The sequence below is a fragment of the Phyllosticta capitalensis genome (genome assembly GCF_038381095.1).
Source record: "Phyllosticta capitalensis strain CBS 128856 chromosome Unknown BKA78scaffold_3, whole genome shotgun sequence".
In the NCBI taxonomy this organism is placed as follows: domain Eukaryota; kingdom Fungi; phylum Ascomycota; class Dothideomycetes; order Botryosphaeriales; family Phyllostictaceae; genus Phyllosticta; species Phyllosticta capitalensis.
The window spans coordinates 214,333-229,456 of record NW_027117441.1 but is presented as its reverse complement, the minus strand read 5'-3'; the positions used below and the strand labels follow the sequence as shown (position 1 = coordinate 229,456).

The 15,124-nt window shown below is 53.4% G+C and overlaps 5 protein-coding genes across 5 annotated transcripts; 1 reads left to right on the top strand and 4 right to left on the bottom strand.

Annotated features, from left to right (window-relative positions):
* Nucleotides 1-1,680: 1,680 nt before the first annotated feature.
* On the top strand, nt 1,681-3,716 carry BKA78DRAFT_377796 (uncharacterized protein; the record flags this gene model as incomplete). The annotated part of the gene is made up of 2 exons (XM_066892888.1): nt 1,681-3,587; nt 3,641-3,716. The coding sequence occupies 2 exons, from the start codon at nt 1,681-1,683 to the stop codon at nt 3,714-3,716; spliced, it is 1,983 nt and encodes a 660-aa protein (XP_066746120.1).
* Nucleotides 3,717-4,134: 418 nt separating this feature from the next.
* On the bottom strand, nt 4,135-5,521 carry BKA78DRAFT_366169 (uncharacterized protein). Its single transcript, XM_066892572.1, has one exon. It carries the CDS (start codon nt 5,286-5,288, stop codon nt 4,206-4,208), a length of 1,083 nt encoding a protein of 360 aa, XP_066746119.1. The 5' UTR covers nt 5,289-5,521; the 3' UTR covers nt 4,135-4,205.
* A 938-nt stretch (nt 5,522-6,459) lies between these two features.
* On the bottom strand, nt 6,460-7,655 carry BKA78DRAFT_293316 (uncharacterized protein; the record flags this gene model as incomplete). The annotated part of the gene is made up of 2 exons (XM_066886198.1): nt 6,460-6,643; nt 6,700-7,655. 2 exons carry the CDS (start codon nt 7,653-7,655, stop codon nt 6,460-6,462), a joined length of 1,140 nt encoding a protein of 379 aa, XP_066746118.1.
* A 1,000-nt stretch (nt 7,656-8,655) lies between these two features.
* BKA78DRAFT_293315 (uncharacterized protein) lies at nt 8,656-9,710 on the bottom strand (the record flags this gene model as incomplete). The annotated part of the gene is made up of 5 exons (XM_066886197.1): nt 8,656-8,923; nt 8,981-9,157; nt 9,197-9,400; nt 9,525-9,637; nt 9,696-9,710. 5 exons carry the CDS (start codon nt 9,708-9,710, stop codon nt 8,656-8,658), a joined length of 777 nt encoding a protein of 258 aa, XP_066746117.1.
* A 702-nt stretch (nt 9,711-10,412) lies between these two features.
* On the bottom strand, nt 10,413-11,532 carry BKA78DRAFT_307956 (uncharacterized protein). Its single transcript, XM_066887906.1, has one exon. It carries the CDS (start codon nt 11,362-11,364, stop codon nt 10,651-10,653), a length of 714 nt encoding a protein of 237 aa, XP_066746116.1. The 5' UTR covers nt 11,365-11,532; the 3' UTR covers nt 10,413-10,650.
* Nucleotides 11,533-15,124: the final 3,592 nt, after the last annotated feature.

The following is a 15,124-nucleotide window of genomic DNA, read 5'->3' as shown; positions in this document are numbered from 1 at the left end:
AGATGGGATTCGCTGTTTGGTGTCCATCAGTCGTGTGGAAGGGTAGCGATGCGCTCCGACGAGTCGCCGTGGGCACGAGGAGTGACGAGACACTTCATTGTTGCAGATGTCAAGAGAATCGACTATTTCTGATTTTACTGTCAAAAGCTCAAAAAATGATGAAATTCTGCAGCCACATTTCATGTTAGTCGTGGGCGTATTTGGTCAGTGAGAGTGAAGTGTCGATGGGCGCAACGTGACTGGACGACGCCGATGATGAGCCAGCAAGGCTGAGCGGCGAGGTGACTGAACACTTCCATTATACTGGAAGTATCTTTAGCATAAAAGCAGAGTCCATGGAGGAGTTGGATGGCAAAAGAAAATCGTAAAAGAAGTGGCGGACCCCGGGAATCGAACTTGGACCTGGGCAAAAAAGCGAGCCACCGTATCCCCGTAGGCACCACTGTTACTTGTCATTTGGTGAAGGTACGAACGAACTAAACCTTACCCAGTCCGCCAGGGGGCCGGTGACCCGATGAAAGTAGTCTCGCTGAACCAAAATATAAAGCACACCACACACAACGGATTTTTCCACCAGCCCCAAAACCGAGACAAGCCCTCAGTCTCGCACCTCTACTTTTACATGGAATCTCCTCGGTAGTATCTTCATTTTTACGCCTATTTCTGTTTCGATACACCGCTGAACTACTAGACAAACCTTTTCAGCCCGACCTAACTCTCGCTGAAATTGAGCCCAAATCTGCTGACCGCTCACAGCGAGCGCTCGCGACGTTTATTCTATGCCGTAGCGTCCGGAATACGTCACCGGCCTGCCTAAACAATCCGCGATCCTGTTCAGTACCTGCACTTTTCCACTGACTGTGTTACTACAAATGGGCTTCGCCCTTCAAGCTCCCTACTCAGAGCGGGTGCCTCAGCCGTAGATGTTACCAATGAATTCAGCATGCATGAGACACTGAAGCTTGAGACTCAATTTTGGGCTGAGGATTACACAGTGGATGATAGCGACAAGCTCCACTCTAGGACTCAAAGATTTGGAACCTCGCCAAGTACCGCGCGACTGTGCACAAGCAGCATTCAAACGGGTTTGCCATCAAATGACATGAACATTTCAATAAGAGAGAAAGCTCCAAATAATTCTCAAGCATATATTTGGCTTTGGAGTTGAAATTTAGTTTGCACGTTCCTGTGGCTGTTGGAAATGAAAAGGGCAAGCACAGAGAGCAGCAAAAGAAATGGCAAACCCAAGGCTGTACGGGGGGCTTGAGTGCTCCCTGTAGCCTTCTTTTCACGCGCTTAAATGCCTAAGTCTTTAGGTAGTAAGGTGTTTGATCACTCCCTGTGGGCGCGACGTAGTGTGCCTACCTGCTTTCCAGCCGACTCCAACTGCACTCCGCCAGCCGGCTGCACTTGCCTCAACTACAACTTCCCACACCTGCCCACCGCATCACGTACCTTCAACATCACGCCCGATTCCACCACCCTCGGTGTTTACAGAGGCCGATCCGAGCCGACTGCACGCTAGCCATCGCACACGCTGTTGTCATCAAAAGTCGAAAACAACACCATCTCCACCCACCTGCCCATCATCGAAGCTTTCACAACACCACACCTTTCGCCGGTCTATCACACGCTCTACACACTGCTCTGACTACGAAAATACTCGCTCGACATTCAGCCATGGCTTGGAAAAGTCCTTGTTACAGCAAAGGCACCAAGCGTGGTCGTGCCGACTCTCCTTTCGATGGCCAACGCAGTGAGTCGCTCCAGCAACTCGACAAGAAGGCAAAGCGTACACCATTCCAAGACGATAGTATCCGGGCAAAGCCCAAGAACCGCAAGCATGCTCTTGTTGTTACCAAAATTGAATCTATCGGCATTGAAAACTTAATGAACGCTGAGATGAGGCCCCGCGAGCGCAAAGTCTTTGCAGGCGGTTCGGCGAGAGCGAAAATCAACGAGACGGATACACGTATCCTGAAGGTCATCGAGTGGGACTTGGAGCGTCTTTACGCATTTGAGGAGCTCATCAGCGCCTGCTCGAGCCCTCAGCAGGTCAAGAAGCTACTTGCCGACGAGATGAAGCGCAGGCAAAAGGACAAGCGCATCCAAGAGAAGCATCGGCTTGCCAGAGGCGTTTTACTGAACGACATTACTAGCACGCTGGCGCAAGTCCGCAAAAGTACGAACTTTTCATCAGACGGCGAGCATCCAAATACCTTCCTCGGCGGTGCGGAAAGAGTCACCGGTACCATGCATAGCCGTGCATACTCTTCTCCCGAAGGCGCACGTGGTGAGTCGCTTCACCAACTTGACATGCAACGCGAATGCAATCCCGCTGTGCCAAGGCACCTCAGCAACCGGTACCAACGCGCCGTTGTCAAAATCCAAAGCATTGGGATCAACAACTTGATGGACTTTCAGATGAGACCTCGCGAGCGCAAGGTCTTTGCAGGAGGATCGGTGAGAGCTATGATCAACGAGGCGGACACCCGCATTCTGGAAGTTACTGAGTGGGACTTTCAGCTCGTCATCGCCTTGGAGGAACTCATTGACGCCTGCCAGAACACAGAGCACGTGAAGAGTTTACTGGGTGACCAAATGAGATATCGGCAGATGGACGAGGAAGTGTCCGCCAGCATTCGGCTCGCCAGAGGCGTCTTGTTGCGAGACATGAATGTCCCAATCGCCAAGCTCTTAAAAGAGTCCAACACGCAGAAGTGCAAGCGCGACCCCGAACTTGACGAGGAAGATGTCAGCCTCCTGCAACAGCCGCACAAGAAGATGAAGCACGAGCCAGAAGGAGAGCGCAAGGTCTCAACCAACCGTCTTCAGCAGCAGCCGCCAAGGAGTACGAAGGCCACATCGGGACAAACCGATTACAACGTCGCATTGAAGGGCTCATCGGACAGGGAGCATTCATGCCGCTCCCTCAATAAAGGCAAGAAGCATTCGCTCAAGACCGAGCAGTCGGACTGGGAGTCTTCGTACAGCTCCGTCGAGATGAACAAGAAGCATCCGACCGTCCGCTTCGAGAAGCGCGAGCGCAGCGTCATCCCACGTGATGGCAAGGACGGTGGCCTCAAGCAGCCGCCCAAGAAGAAGACGACCTCCGCGTCGGGAAACAACTCCAAGGCTTCGTCAGACAAGAACCGTTCAGACACCTCCCGCAGCAAGCGCGAGCCCCACGGCTCTCCATTTGATGGCGAGAACGTTGGTCCCGAGGAGCATCCTCAAAAGAAGGCCGAGACCACAAAGGACGAAGACCGCGTGAAGGAGTCGGCAGACAAGAAGTTTAACAATCCTTTCCTCACAGACATGTTGGCCAGGAATTTGGACAGGCTCAAACAAATCAAGGAGTCTATGGGCGACGACAGCGAGCAGGCGGTGGAAGGCGAAGCGGCCAAGTTTGCTGACCATTTCATCGCGACCAACAACTTTGGAACGGCCCTGCGCGCCCTGGAAACGACAAGCAAGCAAGACTTTGACCGTGCTTGCTTTGACATCTACCTTCTGGACCGGCGCGAAAAGCGGGCTCGTCTTGCCTACGAGCGGGCTGCCATTGCTAAGTTATGCGCAGATATCTCGTAAGTGAAGTTCTCGTAGTTGACATATGCCGAAAACGCTGACATTTCCGAAGGAAGCATCTGGAGGATACGATCGGCTTGATACTTGAAGACCACGTCAAGCAGCAGTTCTTGTCCGTCATCCCTTGATTGACCGTTCTTGGACCGTGGAAAAAGACCGTGGCTTCTCGGAGAAGTTTGTATCTCATGAAGAACGATCATTCAAGGCCCTTTGAACGTCTTCGGGCTAGCAACATTCGGATCCCCGGGAGAGACAAGATTTGGAAAAGATTCTGTACAACAGCACCCTGATTGCCCTCCACATATCTGGTCAATCGAAGAAGAAAGCGATCGAATACGTCAGAAGAGCAGGCACAAGGAGCATTCATGATGCCTGCAGAAAAGAACTTCGCCAATTGTAGGCCACTCGAGCAGAAAACAACACGCAAGCGACTTTGTCAAGGGGTGGCCAAAGACTTCACGAAGTTCGACGTGCTTCAAGCAAACACGGTTTTGCCATTTGGCTATGTCTGGTAAGTGGATAGATCCGGAGGACCAATTCAATGTTGTTGGACAAACGCTGATGAATCAATACGCCATAGGATGCCAAAATCTCTATCCGCAAACCATCCGACGCCGTCATTCCTCCGCTTTGACGCCAAACTCGTTGCATCGACCGCGTTCCTCGTCTAATCGCAGTACAAAGGGGGAACAAGATGGCCACGCAGTACGAAGGAGCTTGCTGAAGGGAATATCTGCGCTAAAAATGGGTTCGGAGGCTGTCAGCGTAATGGTGGTTGGCGAAGGAGTATCGTAGATAAAGGGAGGAATGCTGACTTCTTTGCCAATGAGTCCGCTGCTGAAATCAGGGAAGCTGGAAAGATCGAAGTGCACCAAGTGCTCAGTCTCAAGGAAGGACCGATGTGAATCGTTCCTTGAAGTCTTCTGACAGTACCAAGCCGTTTTCCTGCTCCAGCTGCTTACTGCATGGGGCGTCAGTGACTTGGTACAACACGGCGGTAATCCAAAGCAACAGAGGGAAACTGACAACAACCTCTCAGCGTTGCCAGCAGTAAATCGTTGATCGAACAACGCCACAGGTAGTTCCACATCATAGCCATCTTTGGGCTCGAAGCTTCCATGCCAAACAGTTTTGTGCTCCTGCCCTCCAGAGCCAACAGGGAAACAGTTGGCCAGAAGCTCATCCTCGCTTTCCGTTGTCCGAGGCAGCCTCTTGCGCTCAAACTCCGCAAGTTTCTTGAGGTCGTCGACGAGGTACTCTGTGATAGTAGCAGCTGCTATGCGACGTGCGGGGCTGGCTTTGGAGATGTTCTCGCGGGCAGCGTGTGCAATGATCCTGGCCACGACGGATGGCGGCATTGGCAGCTCGGCGGATTGAATTGCCCCTGTTGTCTTTGGCTCTGGCTCCTTCGCTGCTGTTGTATTCCTTGTCTCCTGCTCCTCTACCTTGACCTTCTTTGTGGTTGCCTTCAATGTCTCCGGCTCTTCTGTCTTTGCCTTCTTTATGGGTGCGCTTTTGGCCTGCGGCCTCTTCGAACCTGGTCTCTTTGCCTCCGACTTCTTCACCTCCGGCTTCTTCACTCTGGCATTCGCCGTCTGCACCTTCTTTTTCTCCGGCTTCTTCACCTCTGGCTTCCCTGGCTTATTGTGCTGCTCAGCGCGCGAGTCCGCGCGTGTCTTGCGTTTGGTGGTGGGGGCCATGGCTTCCAGTGACAAGAGGCTGAGGTAGGATGGGCTCGTTGCTGCAAAAGGCGTCAGCAGTGCGTGACGCTGCGGTTTGAAGATGCAACATCAGGACGACTGACGGGTACGGAGCGTTCGAGCGACGGGCGGAAGCTTGGAGCCGTAGTGAAAGGATAGGACCCAGCCGGGCGAAAGACGGCTGCGTAACATGATCTTGCGGCGTGTGGAAAGAAGCTTGAGAAAGGATAGAGTTCAGAGGGAGCTGCGGGGTGAGGTACTTGGAGGGAAGCGACGAGAGGAAGGAGGAAGGTGCTGTACTCGCCGCCCGTGACCACCTGCATGAAAAGAATCGTATTTACTGGGGGAGCTTGCGGCAGCTCACAGGCCATCTTCAAAGCTTTCCTCCTGATGTCGGACAGACAAATCTATCCTTTCCCAGCTCCGATGTCCGAAGGGGTCTTCCATCGCTTTGCCCACCTCTGAATTGTCCACGCACCGAGGTAGTTCTTCCGGCTGGCAAACCCGAAGGCTTCCACTTGTTACAGTCCTTCGCTATTACGTTTCAACCTCCAGGTCCCTCCTCATTCCGTAAATAGTCCCATATCGTCGCTATCATTTGTGAAGAAGAGTCGCTAGGATGCTCGTATTTTGTCGAGAAGCTTCCATCGGGAAGGAAGTCACGAGTGATTTCTGGGTGCAGGGGCTTCGATTTCTGAGAGCAATGATTAGCAGGGAAGAAGCGTCAATTAGAAGGAGAATGATTACCTACTGAATGGAGATTCAAGAGAGCTCCATTGAATTAGGCTCCTTGTCTGCGTCAGAGGCTGTGACAGGCAGCTCGCGAGGAAGGCTGGCAGGATCGAGAGGGTCCATCTTTGGCGCCGATATGTCTGTAAGCTCGCGAGAGGTGTTCGGGGAGTCATCAGGATCCTTCGCCATCAGCATTGTGTGTACAGTGAATACAATGCATTAGGTATTTGGGTATCTATACTACAAACTCCCATATCTGCCGGACGCCTTTTGAAGTAATGCACAAATAATATACAAGTATAGAAGCCAGGAAGGGTGAAATGCCTGCAATGTGTCAATCCTATAGATGTTTGCAAAATTTTATGATTTCTTACCAAGGACTTTTGGTACCTCAGCAAAGGAGAGAGGTCTCCAAGGGAAGGAGGTCCGCCAAGCAGAATTAAGACTCGAAGGAGTCTTCGCCATCGCTCTCTTCGAACACCTTACGCTTCTTGCCCTGCGGCTTGAAGCTGCCCAGCTGTGGGGCGGGCTTTGGGGTTCTTGAGAGGCTCGGCTGTAGCCACTCCATGGCACCTTTAAGGCTGTCCGGCAAAACGACCTCAACGTGCTCGCTGATTGCCTTGCTGTGGAAGTCTTGTTAGTAATGATTCACAACCATTCAAGTACAACCGTGACTTACTATAGGGCTGCGGCCCTATCCGCGACAAGGACGTGCTCGTGGGCCAGACGGGCTTGCTGATCCTGCTTCTGCAGGGAGCTGTGCTTTGCATACTCCAGCTTGAGCTGTTCTAAGCTTGTCATACCTTCCGCCATGTTGACCTCATGCAGCCTGGCGAGTGCTTTCGTTCTGGCAGTGCGGCATTCATGCTCCGTCTTCAATGTGGTGCTCTTGTCTTGTAAAGCCAATCTAATGGCTCGGACGTGGTTGAGGTCTTTGAGAAGCATGCTATTGAGGTCGTTGATCACCTTTATGTCGTGAGGAGATTGACTGTTGGTGGTCGTGATTGGTGCAGCTGTAGATTCCTTCGCGGGAGAGGAAAAGCAAACTTTCTTCTGAGGCGGGAGCGGGGACTTTTCCATGTCTTCAACATCCGAAGTGTCCTCCATGGGCGCAAGAGAGGTATCCCAAGTTGTGTTCGTCCTGAGGTAGTGCAGCACCTGATTGACGTCCGTCATCAGAAGCCCTTCAGCCAGCCTCACCCTTCCGCGTAAGCGACCTTGGGCCTGACGGCTCTGCATCTCGTTGTGCAGAAGCTTTCTCGCCCTGTCAACATCCTTGCAGATGTGAACGATCTTGTCCAGGTTTTTGATCATTTCATCAGTCCACTCATGGGGCTGAAGGGTGCGCTGTCTGGCACTGTCATGGCGAGCTTGGTACGGGCCGTCCAAGCGTACGCGTGGGAGCATATCTTGCGAGATCAAGTTCTGGATACCAACATTTTTGGATTTCGTTGCCGGTGGTCGGACGAGCGATTGCGGTTCAGAAGACGAGGATTTCATGGTGGCTTGAACCGAGACGGGAGCGACGGGAGCAGAATGTCGGCCAGGGCTGACGAAAATGCCAGCGTCTGAAGTTGACGAAGGGTTTCTCCGGTGGGTGCGCTTGTGAGGGAAGGTATCAGTCTCAGGTGCCATTGTGGTCGGTTGGCGGGTGCCAGTGTCAAAATGTCGTCAATCGAGGTTCGAGGTGGACGGTGTGATTTTGGCTGCGTGGGCCTCGGGGCAAATATCAGCCGGCGAGTGAGTCTCAAAGACGCGATTGAGTATCAGGCGGCGATGTTTTGCGAGGAAGGAGCTCAGTGTGTTGGTGGCAGCGCGTCGGTAACTGCGTGCGGACACTGGTCGCTGTAGGAAAGTCAACCGCAGCAGCAAGCACCCAGCAGCGAAAGTGCGACAGCCCATGAAAAAGCCGAAGAAGATGGAAAATTGAGACTTCTGCTTCAAGCCACACAGCGAATTTAGCCACCAAGTTCACATTCGCCCCTAACCTTTGGTACTGACAACCGCTACTTCCCATTGACACAAGTCCTTACCACTTACTAAGTCCAAAAGTGTGGATACGAATGCACAATTTGGCCAAGGTGATTGATCACTTCGGTATTGTGAACTTGCCAGCTTGCTCACTCACTTCCTCTTAACATTACCGTAGGACTAACTTAATTGCTTTAGTGCTTTTGATCCGCGCTCTCACCATCTTAATTGCACAACGGCACGAAAAGCAACCTTACTGGTACAGTAGTTATTGATTTTTATTTAATCAAAAACTACTAAAGGTTCAATTAGGAAATACATAGTGGGTGTGGAGCAGAGTGGAAGTCAACACCCAAAGACCATCGTTACTCGATTAAAACCACTTATCTCCCGCGTAGTCGCAAGCCAAAGCTTAGCCTCGCAATTCCGACCACAGCAAGCATCAAGACCTGCTCTCGTACATTAGGGGAACGTAAATACAGCTTAAGGTGATGTCATGTAGTGAATGCCTTCGCCACAGCGTCCATCCAGCGCAACGGAAATCATGGACGCATCACGTTCCGTAGAGCTCCACCTCCCTCGAAAAGTATGGTTATATTTTGAAACAGCGAGCATTTCCTCAATGGTGCTGTGGTCAGGTTGGCAGAGCAATGGACCTTCATTACTACTCCCCAAAGTGACACGGGGATAAGTTTGTGACAGTGTCTCTTGTGGGTCCAGCTCGTGGGTTCAAGCCTGACTCGCAGCACCAGATATTTTCTTTTTCTTCTTTTTGAACATCTTCTTGGGCTTCTTGTGTATGCTCTCTTTTTGATTTGGATTTGCGTAGCTGCAAAGCTTTTGTCGCCTTTGACAAGTATGGCTGCAGCCAGTCGATGACTTGTTTGAGGTAATCGGGGAGGAGGATCTCCCAGTCTTTGCTCAAGCTCTTGCTGTGCAAGCCTTGTCAGCAATATTTCAGAGAAAGTCACAGGGCCATCGTGACTTACTAAAAACTTGCGGCCCTCTGTGCAACGACGACGTACTCGTGCACCAGTCTGGCATCTGCTTCCTCCTTCATCCTTCCGCAAAGTTTCGTGCCTGGAATAAGGATTGTGCCAGCTGATAGCTTGCTTCGCCTCCAATGGGCCTGAGTTCGTGCAATTTTGCCGACGCTTTCTTCTCCTCTTCACGTAGCTCATGCTCCGGCTTTGTAAATTGCACACCTGAGGGTCTCCAAAAATCCAAGATCATTGAGGAGTTTGCTTCCGAGGTGCTCAATGACCTCATTTTTGAGCTTTCCGGTGTTCAGAGTCGAAGCGGATGGGGTGGCATTGAACCCGTCCGGGGCCTGCACACTGCTTTCGGCGGCTTTGACCTCTGGCCTGTCTTTGTCGTCTTGCGTCGCGTTCGGCGCGTCTTCTATAGTACTTTGGTGAGGCGTCCGTCCCAGGAAGTTTGCGATTTCAGGTAATGAAGAACGGCATTGAAGTCAAGCATCAAGAGCCCTGGCGTCATTTTAGTCTGTCTTTCGAGCAGTAATAGCCAATATACATGTGATATACAAGGTAGAACAAAAAGAGGAACGAAGAGGCTTGGTTCCAACCATCCATTCGCATCTCAAGTTCGCCGGCATGACAATCTCCACGTGCTTGCTTAATGACTTGCTGTGAAACCCTTGTCAATAATTTTCCACGACAATTTCCAGGAGCAACCATGACTTACTACAAATGCCGTCATGATCAGTCTACGAGCAAGTTTCGTCCTGCCGCGCAGGCGATCCTCGGCCTGTTGGGTCTATATACAGTTTCGGAGGAGCATCTTGACGCGTCTAGGGTCCTTGCAAATGAAAAGAATCTTTTCGAAAACCCTGACCATTTTGTCCGAAGGACTCATTTGAGGTGTTGTTCTTTATACAAAAGCCCGCCGCCCGTAGACATTCGCAGAGCCTTCCACCACTCACCTGACCGCCAGTCCGCAAAGAAGCGGCGCCTTTGTAGCCTACGCAGTCGCAAAGTATGGTAAAAGATCAGCAGTAGGGCGAAGCAACATTGGGAGTCGGGAAACTGGCACATTCGTCAAAAAGGGGACCTTGTCAGCGAGCATGGTGGATATTGGGCGCAAGAAAGCTCTGAAAAGAAAGATGTGGTGTGGATGGAGCGGACTTGCGCGCCCATGTGGTAGAGGTGAGGAGTTTCGAAGGCAGAGGGAGATTTTTTACGTGGCGTTGCATATAGAAGGTTCCAAAGACAAAGACGGGTGCACAAAGAGCAGTCGACACCACTCCTGCAGGCCAGCAAATTCCGCGTGCTGCCGCAGTCTTCTTTATAGCAGCCAAGTCAGTGGGAGACACAAACGCCGCCGTTTTCCTTTGCTTTCTAGCAAGTCGGGGCAAGCAGTCGTACACAGATGAAGATGGTTCAAGCTTTTGTCAGACCATTTGTTCAGTGAAATGATGATTGATTGCTAGTCTACTCTAACTCTCCTTCATTCACGAGCGTTGGGCTGACTATGGTTTTGTTTAATGGCCACCTTGTCCACCCTGTTTGCATGCTACTCGCTCCTCCCTCCATCCTTTACATTTTCGGCCTGTCCTCTTCTCGTGCAATCCACGCTCGTTGAATACTACTCCCAACTCCAAAGTCCGCAAACCACGCCCCAAAATCTGCCCAGATGGACCTTAGATGTTCCGTGGCCCCTGCAGCATGCTGATCTCGACCCAAAACGTCGTGATGACCCGTTTCGTCGTCCTCATGCTGTCACTCTGTAGACCTTCCACCACGAGCTCCTCCTCGCCATCGAACTCAACCTTGAACGCCGTCTCACTCGCCTCACAGGCAGCGACCATTTCGTTGAGCTCGGTCTGAACATCACAGCGCGCTTGGATTGCATCGATGCTCTTGTTCGAGGTCGGGTGCACCCGGTCCAGAGCAAGCTTCGAAGCGTCGCGATTCGCGGCGTCGAGGACGGTGTAGGCACCCAGGTCTGTGATGCTGAGAAGCTTGGTCTCTTCCGTCTCAATCATGTCGTCGCCGGCCTCCTGTGACGCGACCACCTCCTCACTGTCGATGTCGCGGGCCTTCGCCTTCCTCGTCTGCCGCACCTCGACCTCCTTGCACTTGATGACCCAGAGCACCTTGGCCTGCCAGCCGTGCGGCGCGCTGTGCACATCAGGCTTGCGCTTCTGCGGATCGTCTTCGAGCTGCAGCTCGTCCTGACGCGCCACTCCGGGCGCTCGCACGAAGCGGTCGACCCACACGCGCACCACGACGTCGTCGGCGAAGCGCGCCTCTTGGTTGACCATGCCGTGCGGACCGGCCTCGTAATTGAAGGCCAGACACCCCGTAGCGCCCGTGGGACCGATGCCGCTGGCCCCGAAGCGCCCGACGCGCATCTCTTGTCCCGCTGCGGCGTTGGCTTCTTGCAGTGTGTGGTAGTAGCTGCGACCGACGACGGTTTCGGGCACGAGGACTTCGATCAGGTCCTGCTCCTCCTCGTCGTCTGCGTCTGCGTCTGCGTCTGCGTCTGCGTCTGCGTCTGCGTCTGCGTCTGCGTCTGCGTCGGATTTCTTGGCGGCAGAGGTACTGGGAGGTTCCTTCTTCTTCCACACCTTGCGCCAGACCTGGTATTGATACCAGCACTCATTTTCATCCAGCGGTTCAGGGGAAGGCGCACGCACTTCGCGGCGGCTGTGAAGCACCACTTGCTTACTGTCGACAGCGTCTGACACCTCCTCGTCCTCGTCGTCACCTTCACCGTCCGTCAAGAACGCAGCAATCTCGCGCTGGTTTGCGTGCCACGCCTCCAGAGCATCCAAGTTCCACGTCTTGCCGCCAAGGCTGGGTTTGGATTCTTCGGCTTGCTTCTCTTCCAGCGGTTGGGGCACTGGAGCATCTGGAGGCTGCGCAGTGTGCGGTGCGCTGGGCGCCGCAACGGCCGCCGTGGCTAGTTCCGGGTATGCTTCCAGAGTACGCCTGTAGCGGTGGATCAACGAATTTTTGTGATAGACGTAGCCCGTCTCGTTGGCGTAAAGTGTGCGGATCCATGACCATTGCATTCCCATGTTGCGCCACTTGACGAGCAGTTTGTCAGCTTCGACGATGGCGAGGGAATTGGCACCGCAATTCGTAAGTGGAGTCTTGATTTTCTCATTGACCATGATGATCCCATCATACTCTTGAGGGGAAGCCGCACCAGGGTTCGAAGCAACGGCGGCTTGCTTCGAGGTCCTCCTCACAGCCTGCGGACCCTTCTTCGTTGGCTTTGCCGGGGCCTCGTCCTCCTCTCCCTCCTCTCTGATAGGGTCATGAATTGCCTCGGGCAAGCGCTTCTTCCTTGCAGGACGAAAGTCGGTAATGATAGGCTTCGGCGGAGGAGTCTTTCTTTTGAGAGTCGGTCTCATTTCCTTGTCGCCTGGCTCGTTGACATCATCAACGTTCATCTCTTGAGACAAGACCTTGGCGCACGTTGGCGCGGCCGCCTTGAAGGCCTCCACATCGCCCCCATGGGAGTCGAGGCAGGCCTTGAGATATGGCGACGAGATGGGCGATTGTAGGGGCGGAAGTCCATGCTTGTTGTCTTTTGCAGTGGATGCCAATTCGGCTGGTTGCTCTTGTTCGGGAGAGGCCTTGCGCTTTTTGGCTTGCGACGACGCATCGTCAGGGGCGTTCCGCTTCTTTGCTTGCGCGGGCTGATTTGTGCTCCCGGGAGGCCTTCCAAGAGGTCGACCCGCCGGCCTTGCCTTGACCCGTTCATCATCAGCCTCCTCCTCGTCGTCCTCGGTGGTGACAAGCTTGTTGGAAATCTTTCGCGCTGAAGGAACCTGCCTCGGTCTTCTTTGAGCTGTCACGCTCTTTGGCTTCTGTGCTGGAGCCTTGCGGGGAGCCTTGATGGACGGTCGAGATCCGGTGTATGGCTGAGGCTCTTCGTCTTCCGAGTCAGCTTCAGGTTCAGACTCGGGCGCGGCATGCCGACCCAGCTCTTCCTCAGCCTCTCGTTTTGCTTGCGCGTTCCTTTCCATTTCCGCTCTGTACGCCATGATGTCTTCGATGGAGTCTTCAAAGCTTTCCATCTCATGCTCCTTGGTTTGATTTTCAGCTTGATCCGGGTGTTTGGCGCCCTGCTCCTTCTTGTCGGCCGACTCATGCTTCTCCTTTGTCTCCTGCTTTTTGCGCTGGCCATCGACAGTCTTGGAGACTTTTGAAAGGGTGGCGCCAGCGCTGACAGCTGCGGGTTTCTTGCCCTCTGGAGCGGCCGGCAACTTCTGGATCATTGCGGAGGCAGCCTGCCATCCGGACGGCGGACTGTTCGCAGCTGTGATCTTTTGTGGAGCTTGCTGATCCGACTTTTTGGAAAGCGCTGCAGACTGCTTCTTCGGCGCCCGGATATCGGAATCCCTAGCCGGTCCAGAACCACGGCCCTTTGGACGTTCATCGTCTTTGGAAGATGAACTGAACGACCCAGTTCGGAGAAGACTAAGGGCTCTTTCCATGGATTCTTTCGAGTGCCGGCTGGCCAGTTCCTTGTTGGCATCATCTTTCTTGGAATTGTCTTGCTCGTCTTCGTCGGAGTTTTCACTTGAAGTGTAGTCACTCTCGCTCTCCTTGCTGGATATGGAAATAGCTCTGTCTCGGGAACTACCAGTGACAGGAGGCTGCTGCACATTTCTGGCAGGCTGTGGAGTTGCTGGCTGCGTCTTCGTTTCTGGCTTGGCAGGAGGAGGCATCGAGTTGACCTCCTTTTGTCGGTTTCGCTCTGCCATCAATCTAGCCATTTCGGCTTTGTCGATCTTGGCAGTTGATGCTGCGCCAGCTTGCGACGTAGGCTGATTCTTCTTCGCTGGCTGTGGGGTCGGCGTCTTCGAGAGCTCCTTCTGCCGGTTTCTTTCTGCCATAATTCTGGCCATCTCCGCTCTGTCGACCTTTGGAGCAGGTGCTGGGGCGGCCCGCGACGCTGACGCTGGGTGTGAAAACGAATCCTCATCACCGTTGGCGGTGGGCTTTGGCCCCAAATCGCTCGAGGGTGTCAGTTGGTCGTGTTGCTTTGAACCTTTCTTCAATCCCTCATGTCCAGTTTCATGCGGATCACCCGGACTCGCCTTTGTAGCCGCAGTCGTTTCGATACCAGCAGAATCCTTCTTCTCAGGAGTGACGGTCTCTTGGACAAACAGCGAGGTCGAGTCAGCAGCTGCACCCGATTCCTCAAACAGACTAGCAAGATCAGTATCGCTTGCCGCAGTTCGTGGCCGTGAACCTTGCCGTGCGCGATCGCGAAGCAACTTGCTTTGAGCCGCTCCTGACGAAGAGTTTGTTGAGTTCAGCAAACAGACATCCGCTGCAGGCTTTTGGCCTTGCTCGGGCTTTTGAGCAGCACTCTCGTCGTTCGGGCTTGTCACTTCGTTCTCTGCATCGCTTTCGACAAATGGGTAGATTTTGCGAGGAGCGACTGGCTTCGAAGTCGTCTTCGACCTGAACGCGGGCGTGCTGTCCCTTGATGCCTTCTGTGCCTCGACCTGCTGTAGAAGCTTCCGTGCAGCTTGTTCCAAGTACGGGCTACCGCAGTCAATAAGTAATTTGATTTCGCCCTTGTTGAATGATTCAACGGCAAAAGCCCAGGCCTTGTTTCTATTTTCCTCGTCCTCGTCCACGTATGAGAGTTTGAGAGCTGACCCAGACGTTGTTGGTCCAGACATGGAATTGTGGCGTGAAGTCCTGGTCATGCGGCCGTCCTCAGGGGAGACATGGTCGCGTGCATACTCTCGAGCACCCTGATGGGCGGGGTAGCTATCATGATGGCCCCCGGAAGCTGAGCGGTGGTACTGCTGGATCATAGTATCCTCAAATTCGTATGTGGATGCTTCTGAGAAGGCGGCGCGACTTCCGTGCGCGTGCTGGTAAAAGGGAGGAGGACTCGAATGGACATTTTGTGCCGGCTGAAAGGGAGGAAGAAGACCTGCACGGCCGTCTTGCATCTGCTGGTAATGCGGAGGAGCTGGTGCGAATTCCCAGTAGCCGTCGCGCGACACGCTCGCATCAGGAAAGTACTCTTCCCCCAAGTCAGGGCCCTGACTTGACCGTGGAGGGAGGCGACCATGACTGAACTCTGCCTCTTGTGTGGCACTGCGGCGCGAGGCACCTAGGAAATACAGCTGGCCA

Coding starts and splice junctions, on each gene's coding strand:
- BKA78DRAFT_366169 (XM_066892572.1), bottom strand. CDS start 5,288: ATGGCCCCCACCACCAAACGCAAGACACGCGCGGACTCGCGCGCTGAG.
- BKA78DRAFT_307956 (XM_066887906.1), bottom strand. CDS start 11,364: ATGCGCGTCGGGCGCTTCGGGGCCAGCGGCATCGGTCCCACGGGCGCT.